This window comes from Sciurus carolinensis, chromosome 7 (assembly GCF_902686445.1).
Source record: "Sciurus carolinensis chromosome 7, mSciCar1.2, whole genome shotgun sequence".
Classification (NCBI taxonomy): domain Eukaryota; kingdom Metazoa; phylum Chordata; class Mammalia; order Rodentia; family Sciuridae; genus Sciurus; species Sciurus carolinensis.
Genome location: NC_062219.1, coordinates 150,902,705 through 150,920,587, shown reverse-complemented (window position 1 = coordinate 150,920,587; position 17,883 = coordinate 150,902,705). Strand labels below are relative to the sequence as shown.

Sequence of the window (17,883 nt, the reverse complement as noted above, 5' to 3'; positions counted from 1 at the left end):
GCCCAGGAGGGTTTGGGGCAGGACTCCCTCTCCATTGCTACTCTCCGCTGTCCAGTGGATGAGGTGGCTCGCACTGGCTGGAATCACCCAACGATGAGGTCAGGAGAAGGTGGTGGCAGTGCCCGGCAGCGTATCCTGCTTCCCAGAAGGTGAAACATCCTCTCTTTCCCCAAGTTCGGTGGCTTCACAGAAGCTGCAGTAAAGAGGCTGGGGCGGCTCAAAGAGGTGGTGTTTTGTGAGGGGCAGATGGTGCTGGCGGGGGTCTGGGATGTTCCTGCCTGGGGTCTTCTCTTAGGCTAGATAAGAAAGCAGAGAAGCGCCCTCTGAACCCAGAGCTGGGCAGAAACCTTCCAGATCTCTAGGTTGCCAAGACAGCTTAGGATGAGTTTTCTCCAGAGACAAACTCTAAATACACTTGATGGATTGTGTACGAATAGCTATCCATGAAAACAAATTTACCACCACACTTGCGGGTATCATGATACCATCCTGATTAGCTCCAAACAATAACTGTTTGGAGCCATTGTGATATTTATAAAGTATCACATCTTTAACAAAATGAAAACATTCCATAAAATAAACACCTTTCAAATTTTATGCAAATTACTCAATTTGAATAAAATAAACATTAATTAAGTTTACTTATGCAGATTAATTCTAACTAGCCATGTTTCCATACTTAGTTATTAACCACAATTTTATTGCTATTAGCCCTATCATTTAGAAAATATTACCAAAGAATGCTTTAAATTTCTATGCATTAAATGTAAAATATTATACAAATAAAAGATATTTTTAAAAGATGCCATGAAACAATAAGAAGTATTCTTATGGGATTAATTTTATGTGAACTTGAGAGTTTACTAGGGAACAGGAAGCTGGATGTATTTGTGCCGACCTCTACTGTATTTCTGTGGTCATACTGGGTTTGAGTCTTAAGATGATTTCTTCTGGAATAAAAAAAGGGATCTTCTACCAAGGAATAAGCCTGTCAGAGCAGGTTTGAGGAGAACTATTGAGAAGAGTCTGATCTTTTGTTGATAGACCAGTGAAGAATCATAACAGTTTTAATGAATGTATGCTCTGCAGCCTAAATACATTCCAAATCACATTTCCAACAGACATAAAGTAAGAGTCATTGCTTACAAAATCCATTTTGCAGATAGAAAAACTGATTGCAAGAATAAATGACTTGGCCAAAGACAGATTGCCAATAACACGCAAAATCAAATCAGCTGTCTTGACTTTCAGCTCAAAGTTCTTTTCACAAAATCTCATTTATGTCCAGGATGTCACCAGCACTGGGCAAGAGCTTACTGAGCCTGGAGTAGAGTTTACCAGGGAAAACAGAGGTCTGAGGACGCGTCGCCCTAGCACATACCCCTCTTCACGTTCAAGGTGGTCAATCACCAGTTACTCAGAGGCTTTAAGACATGCAGCAATGGTGTCCTACCCCCGAGCTGATAAAATATGATGTCTGGAGGAGGAGTCCTTTTACACTTCTTTTTTCAAAAAAAAAAAAAGAGAGAGAGAGAGAGAGGAGAGAGGGATGTTTACTGCTGGTCTCCTGAACCAACTCACTGGTTGGCTCCTGTTTGGAAGTGTCCCCGTTCTTGTGACCCTCTTGTCTATTTGTTGTTTTTCACTTGTTACATTTTCTGTCCCTTTAGTCTTATAAAAGGTCCTCCCAAAGGATTTTGAGGATCTTGCAAATTTGGGAAGCAGGTGATCCTGGATGTAAAACATCCAGGAAAGAGAAGCAATTTGGGCCAGGAGCATCTTCGTGCAGCTTGTTGGTATTTGTGGAGGTGGTTGTCTGGACAAGAAGATTCAGAAGGAATGCTACACCTGAAGCACACGGGGAAGAGGGACCTTTCCTTTTCCTTTTCCCTTTCCTTTCCTTCCCTTTTCTTTCTTTCTTTCTTTCTTTCTTTCTTTCTTTCTTTCTTTCTTTCTTTCTTTCTTTCTTTCTTCTTTCTCTCTCTCTCTCTCTCCCTTCTTTCCTTCCTTCCTTCCTTCCTTCCTTCCTTCTTTCCTTTCTTTCTCTCTCTCTCTCTCTCTCTTTTCTTTCTTTCTTTTCAATACTGGGGAATGAACCCAGGTGCTCTATCACTGAGAGACACTCCCAGCCCCTTTTATGTCTTTATTTTGAGACCAGGTCTAAGTGGCCCAGGCTGGATTTGAACTTGTGATCCTCCTCCCTCAGCCTCCCGAGCGCTGGGATTGCAGCTGCACCACCGTGCCTGGCAAGAGGAAATAATTCTTACAAAGAAACAGACCCAGGCTCACCAGCCCGTCTCCAAGTGCCATTTGCTGACCCACGTTGATACTCCCTGGTCTTCAGTGGGACGACGACTCTTGGTGGAAGGCAGCCAGCTCCGGGGCCGTTCCCACAGGTCTATCAACCAGTGCAATCACACAGGTCTCTTAACTAGTGTAAGAATAGCAACCATCCAAAAATGTGATCCAATGAAACAAAACAAAAACTTTGCTCCTCCAGGATGCTTGGCAGAGCATATCAATTGGTCCAACGTTGTGATTGATTGGTAATTAGGATGACTTGCCACGCCACATAATGTTTTTATCAGTGGACACATCCTGAGTATAGTCCGAGGGCTAAAGTGCCCGGGCGACGGTCATCCGTAGCTTTAGTCCTCATTGTGCACGTCTCCCACACGTGATTGGCACAGAGTGGCGAAGCAGAAACATTGGTGCTCTGTCTGCGGTTACTGCAGCCATCAAGAGGTCGAGCTGATCGGCGGGCACGTCACCTAGTATGGGTACGATCCCTCTCAATCACCCACCTTCGTGTCAGGCTCTGTGCTGGGAATCGAACTGCAGCTGCGGTCATGGTGGGTGTGGTCCCTGCCTGTCTAGAGTCCATCTCCGGCACTCTAGCTGGGGAGATGGAGGGCACGCTGCTGGAGTTTGGTTTGGAGTGTCCCTCCAAGGCCCCTGTTTCACTTTTGGTCCCTGGGCTGATGCTGTGGGGAGATGATGGAAGCTTCCAGAGGCGGGCCTGGAGGGAGGTTGTCAGCTCTCGGAGGGGACAAGGGGATCCCTCTCTCACATCCCAGCCACCAGCTGAGTGACTTTACTCCACCACACACTCTCGCCATGATGTGCTGCCACAGGCCCAAAGCAAAGGGCCTCTTTGGACTGAAGCCTCTGAAACTGAAGCCCAAATAAACCTTTTCTGTTTTTAAGCTGATCCCCTCATGGATCAATCACAGTAACAGAAAGCTGACTGACACGCAGGGTATCCAGGTCAATGAGCAGAACACACAAGTGCTTGCTCAGGACACCAGGGGAAGCAAAGCCATCGCTTCAGTTGGTTTGGGCTGCTTTGACAGAATACCATAGACTGAGAGGCATAAACAACAAGTGTTCATTTCTCACAGTTCCGGAGGGTGGAAGTCCAGGGGCAAGGTACTGGTGAAGGTCTCTTTCTGGTTTGCAGACCGCTGTCTTCTCACCGTGTCCTCACAAGGCCAAGAGAAGGACTCTAGTCTCCTTCTCTTCTTACAAGGTCACTAACTCCACCGTGGGGCTCTATCCACATGCCTTCACCAAAATGTGGTCACTCCACAAGTCCCAGCTCCTAATATCATCCATTTGGGACATAAACTGGCAGCTATCTAGACCTGCACTGTCTAAGAAGATAGGACTAAGCCACATGTGGTTACTGAACCCAGATGTGGCTCCTGCCAGACCAGATGCATCATGAGCATAAAATATACACAAATCTTGGAAAACTCAGTTCCCCCAAAACAGAGGAAAATATCTCATTCATCCTTTTTGTATTGATGATATGTTGAAGCGAGGGGATTTTAGTTCTATCGGGTTAAGTTAAAGCACCATTAAAATTCATGGTGCTAGCTTATTTCTGTTTAATGTATCCTCTAGAAAATTAAGAATCACTTCTGTAGCTTGCATTTTTGTCTTACATGACATTTTTGTTGGATATTGGTGGTCTGGTCTGTGATTATCAAAGGGGGCAACTGGGGTCCTCAGGAGACTCTGGTAGTGTCTGGAGGCGTTCTGAGGTCGTCAGCTGGGGTGAGTGGGCGCTATGGCATCAAGTGACTCAAGACCCAGGATGCCTTACAATGCACAGGACAACCTTCCCCAAAACAAAGATTTACCTTCTCCAAATATTAATAGTGCCAAACTGAGAGACCCTGGTCTAGAGAAATCAATACTAACGTGTCAAAAGAGTTGAATGGATTGAGGTGATGATCTGCAAACTTGGGTGATATAATGGAACACTTGTGGCCCTGCCATTGGAAGTGCAATGTCATTTGCAACGTAGAGGCCTGAGGCCAGAAGCATCCATGCATGTGGGATGGGGCAAAGGAACATGGCTTCACAGGAGAGAAGCCAGAGCATCCCAGCACAGACTTCTCAACCAGACCCCAGGGTGACATGGTGGCAGCCAAGGAAGAACTCAGAACGCTTGACGGATGGTTTGTAGTCTGGGGCACATGCTCGGGGGCTTGAGTAGTCACAACAAGTCTCATCGAGTCCCAGGCTAAAGGCCTTGCTGCTTATAATTCACACCGGTTGGAGCTCCTGTAATAAAGGTTTTGGAATTCAGAAAGAACCCAGTTTGGTAAGTGACTCATCCCAACCAAGTCTCTTTCTGCCTGAGTGTGGTATATTGTTAAAGGAAGTTAAGATGTTGGTTGAAATCACTCCTCACCCTAGAACATTCTGGAAATTGCTTTTCTCTGGAAAGTGTGCCTGATTTCAGCTGTCCTTTCTTCCTCCAAAGCAATACAGAGTTCTGATGATCTCAGCCTTCTGGTTGTTTGGATGTAATGACGAGGTAGTAACATACCTGGCTTTGGTGTGTCCAGGATTTGAGGTTGTTGGGGGACTCTGGTGAAAGCTTCCGAAGCCCCAGTCCTCCCTCTTCATCCGCATGCGTCCTCACCCACGGTGCTCCCCACCGAGGTTCCTCCGGACCTGCAGGAAAGCCCTGCTCAGTGAGAACCAGGGCAGGTCCTGAGCCAGCCCTTCTCAAACCTCTCTGAGCTTCCCACCCCATGGGTCCTGCACCCCCGCACGTCTCCTCAGAGTGCTTTGAGGGTTAGATAAACACAGCTCTCCCACGCACGCATTTGCATCTTAATTTCCAGGGCACCTCGGGTTGTTTCTTAAACAGGCACAAGGTGGTGTTTCTTGGACTCACAACCTTCAAATGTCGGGCACAAATAAGACTCCACTTGCAAACAAAAATAAATCAGTTCATGGTGGATGAAGAAAAAAATTATCTTGTTATAGAAACCACTTAAGGAAGACCAGGTTTGCTCTGCAAATACCGTACTTCCTCATTCAACCAGGGGACACAGAAAAGAAGCCACACTGCTTTAACTCACCTGAGGACCTCAAATAACCTTGCCAGCCTCCCTCCAGCCAGACCCATCATCTGCCATTAAAGCTAATAATTACCTGAAGTAAAACACATGGAGGAAAATAGACTTTGGATAAAAACAAACCTAACTAATTTGCATTCTACCTATCACAGAAGAGCTGTGAGGACTCCCCACTGCTGCTACAGTTCCCAAATATTCCAGGCCTCCTCCTGCATATATGGTAGGGTTGCATTTCCCCACCTTTTGAATTTAGACAAGGCCCCGTAAGTGGCTTTGGCTAATGAAACATGAGCTGAAGTGATGATTGTCAACTTTGGGTCAGCTTTGAGAAAAAGCGACCATAGGTCATCCTGGATCCCTGAGGCACCTGGATAATCAGATTCCCTCTGCAGACCCACTTTGTTATATGTAGTGTGAAACGTTGAGACACAGGAATTCGGGCTTTTTCCTTACTATGGCATACCCTCACCTGTCCTGACTACTAAAACATGACTTAATCTTGAACATCTTGTTTTGATCATCTATAGCTTTTGCAAACCATTATGACTCAATCTTTTATACTTTACTTTGAGACTCCTCTTAAATATCCTTTACACATACTTTAATTTTCTTATTTTTTCTTAAAACAATTTGTTCCATTTTTGAGGTTTTTAAACTTAATTTCTCACCTTATAATTTAATATATTTTATGGTTTTTTTATATTCTAAGAGCTCTTTAAATTTTCTGAATATTTCTTTTTAAGAACGCTCTATTCTTGTTTCATGAATACAATATCTTCTATATCGCTGAAGGTTTTTTTTTTAACTGCTCCCTGCATGGGTTCTTTTCTCGGTTATGTCTATTAATTTTGATCTTTGCCTTTTGTGTTGGGGATTTCTGTTAAGTATCTGTTACTCTTTGTCTGTTTTTAAGAGAAGTCCTCAAATGTTAATGGTATCCCAGAGTTTGTGAACAGGATTTGTTTTAAGACTCATCGTGGGGAGATCAGGCATTGTGTTGGGTCCCTCGCATTGCCCAGCTAACATGGCAGTACTAACAAATTTCCACAAACTTGGTAGCTTAAAACAGCACAAATTATATTATCCTACAGTTGAATCCTACAAGGCAGAAGTCTGATACTGTCTCACTGGGTAAAATTAGGGTGTTGACGGGGCTGTGTCCCTTTCTGGAGCCTCTTGAAGAGAATTAATTTCCTTCCCTTTACCAGCTTCTACAAGCCACCCCGATTCCTTGACTTTTGACCCCTTTCCTCCATCTTGAAACTGCAGCAGGGGGCTTGTGATTCTCACATCACATGACTCTGACCTCTCTCCCTCTCTTCCACTTCTAAGGACCCTGGTGATTGCAATGAGCCCACCCAGATAACCTTGGAGACTTTCTCTGGGTAACAGTCAGCTAATAACCTTAATTCCATCTGCCACCTTAATTCCCCTTTGCCGTGGAACCTATATTCTTCAGGGATTGGGATCTAGCATCTATCTATAGACACTTTCTCCTGGGCTAATCAGTTTTCCCCAGAAGGAAGCCCCTCTTCTCCAGCAGAGCCCGTATGAGCCTGGCTGCCAGCAACCTAGGACGGTAGTTGGTGCTGGTGACGCCACTGTTTGATGTGCAGATGCCCTGGTAGTCTCCTAGGTTTCCAGAGGATACCAGCACCCCCAGCTCTGCCCAGGGTCCTCCAGCCCAGGTCTGCTCAACCAACCTCTTTTGAATAAACTCCAGTCATGGCCAAGGGGGAAGGATGGTGGCTGGAAGCCCCAGACGCCATAGGCAATCCAAGGGTCCAACTTACTCCTAACCACCCCTCCTACTTCCAGTCCTGCCCACGTCCCTTCAGAGGCTGCTGGTGCCTGTACTTCTCAGCCTGCCCGGGGCTCTTTGGCACTATTTCAGCCTGATTTGTGACTTTGCTTATCATCGACGCTTCTGCAGCCTTCTTCTGTCTAGCGAGCCAGTTATTGCCCATCCATATACTATTTAACTTTCAAAATATCGTTCTCTCCTCCTTTTTTTTTTTTACACTTCTTATTGAAGTGTGATTTTTCCTTCCTTCCTGTCATCCTAGTGGGACTTTGAGAAGGGTTGGAGGAAAATTCATTTTCTTAAAGCTGCTCTACTTAGCTGGAAGTCCCTATGGTTTGTTTTTGAGAAGCACTGAGCTATTGTGGCACCAATTATATTTTTTGTGATCTGCATGACCACAAGTTTCCATTAGTTTTCATTAAACACCAGTGACAAGAGTTTAGATATTTTTGTATTCCCTGTGAAGGGAAAAAAAAATGGAATAAAAGTGGCAATTACCAAGTGGCAATCTCAAAATAGTAATGTAAAAATGGCCTACTTTGCCTGGTCCAGGGAAGGTGCTGAGTGGGTCATTTGTACGAATCACACGATGCTCAAAATGTGCCCCCAGGAGACATATAGGTCCAAGCTTTAATCCCAGTATCTCTAAGCACAGGCCCATGTATATCGAGCTGGTGCTAAATAAGTACTTGATGAAGTCATTCGTTGCTGCTTTGTGAGCTGAAACTAGGAGAGCAAGCTCAGCGCTCATTCCAAATGTCCTCAGCAGGTGGTGAAAAGTACCCCGTCCCAATCAATTTCAATGAAGGCACAATATTGAACTCTTGGGAAGCACTGGATAGAGTTCGGTCCGTTACATGCTGGTTATCCTGTGGAAGCAAGTCGGATGAACTGTCTGCAGAAGACGTGGCTCTTCTCGTCTCCTAGTAACACTGATGGTGACCTTCTGCCCCTTTCCACCAGGGCATGCTCTTTCATTACTTGTTGGAAGTCCCTATGGTTTGGTTTTGAGAAGCACTGAGTTGTTACAGCACCAATTATATGTGGAATGAGATTTGGCCAAATACTCTTTCAACCACCGCGGGTGGATGGGGCTCCGTTAGACACCATCGCAGCTTCCACATCAGTCTCTCTCCTTTCTGCAAGTATTTGATGCCCCTCTGGGTGCCAGCAGTCTACCCCAGAATGATGTTTGCTGGACGCACTGGAGCCAGCGTGGAGCTACCAGGGGCCTTCAACCCATGCACAGTTGGTTCAGCCCAGCAACTAGGCAGGCCCCACAGGAAGATGTTGGCTGCTCCCAGGAACCTCCCACCCCTGGGCCAGCGTCCCCTGTTGTGTTGGGCTTTGTTGATGCCTGAGAGTGGCAGCCACCTCCAGCACCTCTGGGATACAGAAGCCTGTTGCATTAGCAAGATCTCCTTCTCTGAAATCTACTAATTAGCTGTTAACGCATGACATTTCACATAGCTCAGTGCAAAGAACAGCCAGTGCAACCCACACGTGAAAACGTTGACAAGTGAGAAAGAAGGAAAGGTTGTGAGACATTTCGTTCCTCCAAAAATGTTATTAGATAAATTGTATACAGTGCTACTTTGTTAAGCCACATTTATGGCTGCAAACATGGGACCTCATCTGGAATGTTTGGAGGGTGAGAAAACAGAAGGGGAGGGAAAATATTTCTTTTTAATCTGCTCTGCAAAGACATAAAAGGAATATAAGAGATACTTCTTAAAACCTCAAGGAGCTGGGTAACCTTGGGCACAATCTTCTCTCCAGACCTTGATTTCTCTCATTTGTAAACAAGGAGGTTGGGTTATTTATATATTGAACTAAGAGGTTTCTTCCAATGTTGAAAACCTGATAGGCGATTTTCACAAAGCGTGCAAGGGGGAGAGCCGGTGGAAGGCTCAGCTCTGTGATCCAGCATTTATAATGCCATCCAGCCAGGATTTAGCGCCACTGTACGAAAACAGGTGTGGGAAATTTGTAATGAGTAAGGAATACACTGAAAGATTTAGTAGAAAGAAGAAACATTATTTTTTATGTTAAAAAATGACAATGTGATTGGTTGAAGAGCTCTGTGCTTTGGGAAATCGCCATCCAGTACCAAAGATGTTAGTTATGCCCATTCTTTCATTTCATTATCCAAGGCAAAGCTCTGGACCTGTCACTGGGGTGGACCCACCTCTCATCCCTCTCCCCTGGAGTTCTGGAACTCTGTAGGAAAGACATGGTGAGCTCTGCACCTCGCAGCAGGTGAATGCTTCATCACAAACGATCCTACGGTAGAAAGACGCAACTTGAAAGAATTTTCAGCAGAAATTTTGAAAGTTGAATTTCTGTCTCGTGGGTGGAAGGTGACAGCTTGAAGGGTCACTCCTCTGGGGCTCATGGGAAAGGTGAGCCTTCCACTGCCCAGTTTTCCATCAACTTCCTGAGCAGGAGTGAATTCCATGAGCAGATAGAACAGAGTGCTGAGAGCAAGAACTGACCCAGGAGTCGCAAGAGAGCAAGTTCAAAGCCCTGCTCCGTAAGTAGCTGAGCTAAATCTCTTCCTGTTTGGAATAGGAAATCTCTTTCCTCCTCTCTCGGGTGTGTAAGACCAGGTTACTACATCCTTGGCAAGAACCTCCTTGGGCAGTTTGGTCTGGAATAACGTCCAATTGGGGGTAGCTTAATCAGGAGAGGTATTTTACTACCAAGTTACCTTACTATGCTCATTACCATATACAAAAGTTAACTCCACAGTTGATGAATGCAGATCCCATGCTAGCAGACCCCCGTCCTGCATGCTTTAACCCAGTCTCGTGCCAGGATCATTCCATCCCTGCTTCCTGAACACCGCCCTGCTCTTCCTCTTGCTCGCGCTGCTGTCTGCCAGTACTTGCTGCCTATCCAGCATCTTCCAGATGAATTATGGACAGTGGCTCAGGGGGTCCTTCAGTGCCGATGCGCAGCCTCAGCACATGAGCTGACATTCCCTCCTTGGCCAAGGAGAAGAGAACATGCCCGACAGCATGCGACGCTGATCTTCCCCCCTCTCTTTTAATGATTTTTTTTTTCCCAGACAGAACATTAATTTGGGTCTCATTGGAGGGCTCTTCATAATTCTCCAAATCCTGCTTTTTTCTATGACTATATTTACTCAGGATCAGGTTAAGCTGCAAATGATAAAACCCTAAATAAAAAAATAAACCCTAAATAAAAGGTTGGAATTCTTATTTCTTTTTCACATAAAGAAATGCTGGAGGTAGGAGATCTAGAAGGCATTTTCAGGAAATTCATCAGTTCAGCTCTTCTGTCTAACTGAACTTCTCTTTCAGCACAGGATTCTATCTCAGAGCCCAAGCTAGCTGTTCCAGCTTCATCCATATCTCACCATCCTGCTCACCAGGAAAAAGAAAGTGTCTGAAAAGTGGTACCTCTCCCTTTAAAGGCCATTTCTGGATGGTCATGTGATACCTCCATTTATATTTTATTGGCTGGAACTCAGTCACAGGGCTGCAAGGGAGGCTGGGAAATGTAGTCTTCATTTCAAGCAGTTAAGGGCAGAGCTTCATGGGCACATTGTGGGGGAGGATCCCAGGAACTCATCCCAGATCACACATCCTGACAAATCCTTTCACTGTCAAATGTTTATGAGTATGAGCTATTATTTCTGGAAAAACTTCAAGATTAAATCGGGTTGTTAGATGGCTTCGACAACATCTCAACGCATCCAGGCACAACTGTGTCAACCTCCATCCAGGGTGGCGCAGATGAGAAGTGGTTATGGGTTAACCAGAAAGCGTTCATGGATCAATTCTATCTAAAATAAAATGGATTAGGTAAAGATATAATCTGGCAGAATAATGAGGAAAGCTGTTTCAGGAATGAGCAGAGCTGCTCTTTGGCAAAGAACACCAAGTAAAGAGAGTTTTGTTTTCTGTGTCCTTCACTTCTAACTGATACTTGTCCCTCCCTTCACGTTCCAGCATGGAATTGTGTGTGCACACGTGTGTACACACACACACACCTGCACAGAGGTATGTACTGTTTTCATGAACTGTAATGTAAAACCCTAACAATCTGCTCTACGAACTCTAAGCTCCTTGAGGAAACTCGCTACACATTCAGGGGTCTTGTACCAATCACACTGAAATTAAATTTCCCAGGATTGAGTGTTACTTCGATTCCAGTCCATAAATGCCTTGGAGATCATTTCTTGCAGAACACCATGAGGATCACAAAGAACACGATACATGTCTACCTTCGAGGAGGTCCTACTCTGGTAGAGAGAGAGCCATATACGTGCCTTCCAAGGAAAACGCACAATATGATCTCCTATTCAAAGTGGGGGTCCTGGGAGAGCAGAATCTAGTCCTGGTGAGAAACGGCAATAGTCCAGGGGTGGAGCTGGACCTGGGGAGAAGCAGGTCATCCCAGATGGAAGCAGAAGACCACAGAGGGCACAGAGGTGGATGATGGCAAACAGCCCATGCGAGGGAGCCTGAGGGGCAGGGAGGGCTGGAGTGGACTTGTCACTCAAAGTGTGGATTGAGTCCTTACCGTGGAGGACCCTGAAACTGTAGAAATAATGGAAACAGACAGCACAAGAAAGTTCAGTGGGGAAAGCCCCGAGCAGGGCTCGTTGGTGAGAAAGTCCTCTGAAGGTCGCAGGTGGACGGGAAGCAGCAGACTTGGTCGCTGCCCTGAATCCAGACAAAAGACAGCGAAGACCAGAACAGGCTTCAGGGAGGGGAGACAGAGAGAGTGTCACTAGTAGTGGAGTGTCAGCTGAGAAGGAGGCGGGAACTCGGAGGAAGGGACTTCCCAGCAGCCCTTAGGTACCAACCACTATCTTAGCCACCACGCCCCCTCCAGCCCAGGCTCAGAGCAGAGGGAGGACGGTAAAGGGGAGTCTCGACAGGCCAGGCGTAGAAATAGACAGCCGAATCCTAGGCTTTCAGAGGAGAAGGGGGCCCTGCACACCATCCCTAACAATCACACATTTTTCTTTTCAGAGAAACAGACTTTGGGGACATCACGGTGGCAGAAGAGATGTGCGCTTGCCTCCCTGAGATGAGTGGTCTGAGCAGGGAGGTCAGTGTTGGCATCCAAGATGGCCAGACGGAAAATCCCGAGCCAAGCAACCAACTGGGAATACTCGCAACACATGTCACAGCTAACTGGCTGATGTCCCTGAGAATAAATGCCCATTGAACAAAAGGACAAAGCACCCCACAGAAAATGACAGGGAACGTGGGCCAGTGGTCGACACAGGGAAGAGCAGAGAATGGTTCTCACACACTGAAAAAATACTCAACCTCACTCAAAATCAGAAAGAGGCCACTGAAACGACCCTGCTGGCCATTCTCACCTCCACCCGAAGCTGCACAGCACTGCTGGCCAGGCCCTGAAGAAACAGGCTGCTCTGCTGGTGAAAGCGTGGAGCAGGAGAGCCAGAGCACAGACCAGCTTCACTGATGCATTTCTCCTCTCGCCAGCGAAGGAAGCCAACCTCTGTGTAAAATAACATAGAACCTACAAGGGCACAAAAGAGCACACACAGATAATATTGCAGCATTGTTTGTTATAGCAAAAGATTTGAAATCTACCCAACAGTCAGCATTGAAATAGAAAAGTTACTGTGGAATACAATGCAGCTGTATAAAGGAGAGGGGAAGTTGTCTCTGTCTTCACATACATCAGACTCTAGAGTATTTGTTAAAGGCAGGAAATCAGGATGTGGAATATGGAGGTATATATTATCTTCTGTGTCATGTTGGGGAAATTTGCCTTTGCTGGAAAAAAAATACTGCAAAGATAAGAAACTAATAAATAACATTGATCTCTACAGGATGGAGTGATGGGATAAAAGAAAAAAGGAATCAAAACTAGATGGTTTAAGCATAGATTCTTCTATTTTATTTATATTTCTTTACCAAGTAAACAAAGTAATAATTTTGAAAGTGCTTACGCTACAAAATTTAAAATTACAAATGTAGCAAAGATACAAACTAGACATACATGGTCTTATCACAGCCCAGAAAGGTTTGAGCTGGTCAGACTGGCCAGGGACACCTTCCTGGAAGAAGTGGCACTTTAGCAGGGAAGCCTGTGCAAAGGCCCTGTGACAGAGGAACAGCACTTATAAAGAGCTGAAAGAAGCAGCACCGCAAAGGACGCCGTGCGACCAATATGGCTGGACCCAGGAGAGCAGGCCAGCCCATGCGGGGCTTGCAGGCCACACTGGGAAATGTCCGGCTGCTGTGTCTTGATTCAGAGTGTTGAGAAACTGTTGAAGGGTTTAAAATGGGCAGAATGAGAGGGCCAGGGGAGTTTTCCTTGATTCAGGTCACCACTTAAAGTCACTGTAGGAGAAAGTGGTCACGGTACTCATTCCCAGAAAGAACCATCAGCTCCACCAAGTCCACCTGTAAAATCACATGTGATGCTTGCTAATAGCAGTCTGCAGTTTTCAATTATGATCCATAAGTTGCTATTTGCTAAAGACATTACACAAATTGCACGAAGGATAAAGTTGTTATAGTCTCATTTACATCGGAACTTATCTTCGTTTCTAGGCAACATCATCACACTGGATAATGATGGCTCCGACCCTCAGAATCTTTCACAACTGGGTAAGCGAAATGAGCGAGGGAACCCATTTCTACGTGTTCAGGCCAGAATCACAGCCTATTACACCCAGCCTGGGAATAAAACCCATTTTTAATGCATCATTTGATAAGAACACTTAACCTCAGTATGAGTTGTAATTAGAGAGATAATTAGCACTGCGCTAGAACCTCTCACGACCAGCGACACATCTGAAGTTCACCTAGGACGAAGACTGCATTCTCTGAGACCTAGCCAAGGAGGTTGTTCCTTCCAGCTTTACTGGGCTTCCTCTCCCCGCCTTAGAGCTTTAGCAGTCTAAGAAATGCAAAGAGATGAGAATTTCACAGGTAGTGCTTATCACAGAAGGCTGACAGGTTCAGTTCAAAAATGCTTTGAAAAGAAAAAAAAATCCATGATTTTGAAAGCCAGCGTCAGTGGCCCAAGTGCGGAGAAGACGGAGTGAGTCGTGTATGCGGAGAGAAAAAGCTGCTCTTGCGTGAATCCGCTCATAAAATGTTAATATATGCACAAGAAAATTGTGTTCCTTAATCTCTGAAGAAACACTTATCACTAAGAACCCTTTAATTCTTTTCCTGTGCTTGATTTATTAGCTTATGAAATTATGTTAATAGCCTTCATGTTAATGGTTTGGGGGCTCAAATGACCTGATTTTAATAATGAAGTAATTTATGCAATAAATGCAATCAGCATCTCTGAACCTCGCTTAACAGAACGCAGAGGTGATCAGCCAATGCCGGGCAGTGGCCGTCAGCAGGGGGCCAGCAGGTGCTGCTGCGGAGAAAGCCGCTTGCTGCGGGGCAGGAGGTGGGCGCCACAAGGCTTTGCCAAGGGGTTGAGGCTGGGTGAGAAATTAATCTGCAAACTGTTAACTGAGTCTGAGGCACAGTCACTGCGGAGGACGCTTGCACGCGGGGTGAGTGCCTAACAAGGACCACGTGCGTCTTTGTTGTTTTATGCAGAGGACTCAGCAAGAGGGTTTCTGCACGGCCCAAGACGCGCTTCCCGGGGTGTTCCGAGGGGACAGCGAGGGAGAAGACAGACGGCTAGCCCTGCCTGTGGAACGTCTCACCTAGAGCGAGCTGTGGGCACTGGAGCTGCAAGCCCGTCGCCTCGGCTGCTGACAGGTTACGTTGAATGGTTCTGGTTGTTTGTTTGTTTGTTTGTTTGTCTGTGGAGGGTTTTTTTTTTTTCTTTTTTCCATTCCCTACAGATCTACAGCTTAGAAACAAAGAATATCCACTCACGTATGCCCGTTTTAGCCCAAAGACACACCTTGACCATACAGGCAAGTGGTCTTTTCTCCATTCTTCCTTCAGGGGTCCCCAGGAAGTAAGTTTCCATGTCCTTATCTTATGACCTGAATATCCCTCCCAGGAACTTCATCTCCCTGCCCTCGATGATACTCAAGTGCCCTCTGATTTCCTAGAAATAAGGCAAGTGCTGGCTTCGCCCCTCCCACTGAGAGCGCAGCCCCCACCCAGGCTGAGAAGAAGCAGGGTCTTATGGCACCCCATTCCCAGCAGGGTCCTACGGCACCCCATTCCCAGCAGGGTCCTATAGCACCCCATTCCCAGCAGGGTCCTACGGCACGCCATTCCCAGCAGGGTCCTACGGCACGCCATTCCCAGCACGGTCCTACGGCACCCCATTCCCAGCACGGTCCTACGGCACCCCATTCCCAGCAGGGTCCTACGGCACCCCATTCCCAGCAGGGTCCTACGGCACCCCATTCCCAGCAGGGTCCTACGGCACCCCATTCCCAGCAGGGTCCTACGGCACCCCATTCCCAGCAGGGTCCTACGGCACGCCATTCCCAGCAGGGTCCTACGGCACGCCATTCCCAGCAGGGTCCTACGGCACCCCATTCCCAGCAGGGTCCTACGGCACCCCATTCCCAGCAGGGTCCTATGGCACCCCATTCCCAGCAGGGTCCTACGGCACCCCATTCCCAGCAGGGTCCTACGGCACCCCATTCCCAGCAGGGTCCTACGGCACCCCATTCCCAGCAGGGTCCTACAGCACCCCATTCCCAGCAGGGTCCTACGGCACCCCATTCCCAGCAGGGTCCTATGGCACCCCACTCCCAGCAGGGTCCTATGGCACCCCATTCCCAGCAGGGTCCTATGGCACGCCATTCCCAGCAGGGTCCTATGGCACCCCACTCCCAGCAGGGTCCTATGGCACCCCATTCCCAGCAGGGTCCTACGGCACCCCATTCCCAGCAGGGTCCTACGGCACCCCATTCCCAGCACGGTCCTACGGCACCCCATTCCCAGCAGGGTCCTACGGCACCCCATTCCCAGCAGGGTCCTACGGCACCCCATTCCCAGCAGGGTCCTACGGCACCCCATTCCCAGCAGGGTCCTATGGCACGCCATTCCCAGCAGGGTCCTATGGCACCCCATTCCCAGCAGGGTCCTACGGCACCCCATTCCCAGCAGGGTCCTACGGCACCCCATTCCCAGCAGGGTCCTACGGCACCCCACTCCCAGCAGGGTCCTATGGCACGCCATTCCCAGCAGGGTCCTATGGCACCCCATTCCCAGCAGGGTCCTACGGCACCCCATTCCCAGCAGGGTCCTACGGCACCCCATTCCCAGCAGGGTCCTACGGCACCCCATTCCCAGCAGGGTCCTACGGCACCCCACTCCCAGCAGGGTCCTATGGCACGCCATTCCCAGCAGGGTCCTACGGCACCCCATTCCCAGCAGGGTCCTACGGCACCCCATTCCCAGCAGGGTCCTACGGCACCCCATTCCCAGCACGGTCCTACGGCACCCCATTCCCAGCAGGGTCCTACGGCACCCCATTCCCAGCAGGGTCCTACGGCACCCCATTCCCAGCAGGGTCCTACGGCACCCCACTCCCAGCAGGGTCCTATGGCACGCCATTCCCAGCAGGGTCCTATGGCACCCCATTCCCAGCAGGGTCCTACGGCACGCCATTCCCAGCAGGGTCCTACGGCACCCCATTCCCAGCAGGGTCCTACGGCACCCCATTCCCAGCAGGGTCCTATGGCACCCCATTCCCAGCAGGGTCCTATGGCACCCCATTCCCAGCAGGGTCCTACGGCACGCCATTCCCAGCAGGGTCCTATGGCACCCCATTCCCAGCAGGGTCCTACGGCACCCCATTCCCAGCAGGGTCCTACGGCACCCCATTCCCAGCACGGTCCTACGGCACCCCATTCCCAGCAGGGTCCTACGGCACCCCATTCCCAGCAGGGTCCTACGGCACCCCATTCCCAGCAGGGTCCTACAGCACCCCATTCCCAGCAGGGTCCTACGGCACCCCATTCCCAGCAGGGTCCTACGGCACCCCATTCCCAGCAGGGTCCTACGGCACCCCACTCCCAGCAGGGTCCTATGGCACGCCATTCCCAGCAGGGTCCTATGGCACCCCATTCCCAGCAGGGTCCTATGGCACCCCACTCCCAGCAGGGTCCTATGGCACCCCATTCCCAGCAGGGTCCTACGGCACCCCATTCCCAGCTGGGTCCTACGGCACCCCATTCCCAGCAGGGTCCAGACACCACAGTACTGGCCTCCCACCCCAGACCTCTACTCTGAACACCAGTATTCCAAGAGACGTTCTTACACCCCCACAACGCTGTTGGCAGGGGGCTTGATACAGTATTACACCTCCCCCTGAAAAGTTTAGCATCCAATGAGCTTTGGCACAACGTTAAGAGATAAAAAGGCACAACATTATTTTAGCTAGACACTAAACTGTAATGTACTAAATACAACCTTGGCTTCAAGATCAAATTGTCTGAGTTCTTAACTTGGCCTCCACCTCTAACTACCTGTGGAAATGGTCAAGGTAGTTGACTCTGAGAGATGGATGTTTCTTTCCATTTTTATAAATGTTAATGGACGGGTATCATGGTGGTTGATTATCAAGGTGAGGGTGCTTTGGGGTACAGCCAGCAGCTGAACTGCTGGACCAATGTGTGTGGGCTTGGATGGAACCAAAAGTGGAGGAAGGTGGGACTGGCTTCCCTCCCGCCTGCTCCCGGTACAAACTGGGACATTGGGACACTGGTCCTCTCCTGCTCTTGGACTTGAACTGAAATTG

General features: G+C 48.1%; 1 protein-coding gene across 1 annotated transcript in view; it reads left to right on the top strand.

Annotated features, from left to right (window-relative positions):
- The window catches only part of LOC124989469 (collagen alpha-1(I) chain-like), a 30,817-nt gene extending 13,383 nt beyond the window's left edge, over nt 1–17,434 (top strand). The window contains exon 2 of the mRNA XM_047559292.1: nt 15,330–17,434. Coding sequence (XP_047415248.1) covers nt 15,330–17,434 — 2,105 coding nt within the window. The remainder of the gene's footprint in view (nt 1–15,329) is intronic.
- The last annotated feature ends 449 nt before the right edge of the window (nt 17,435–17,883 follow it).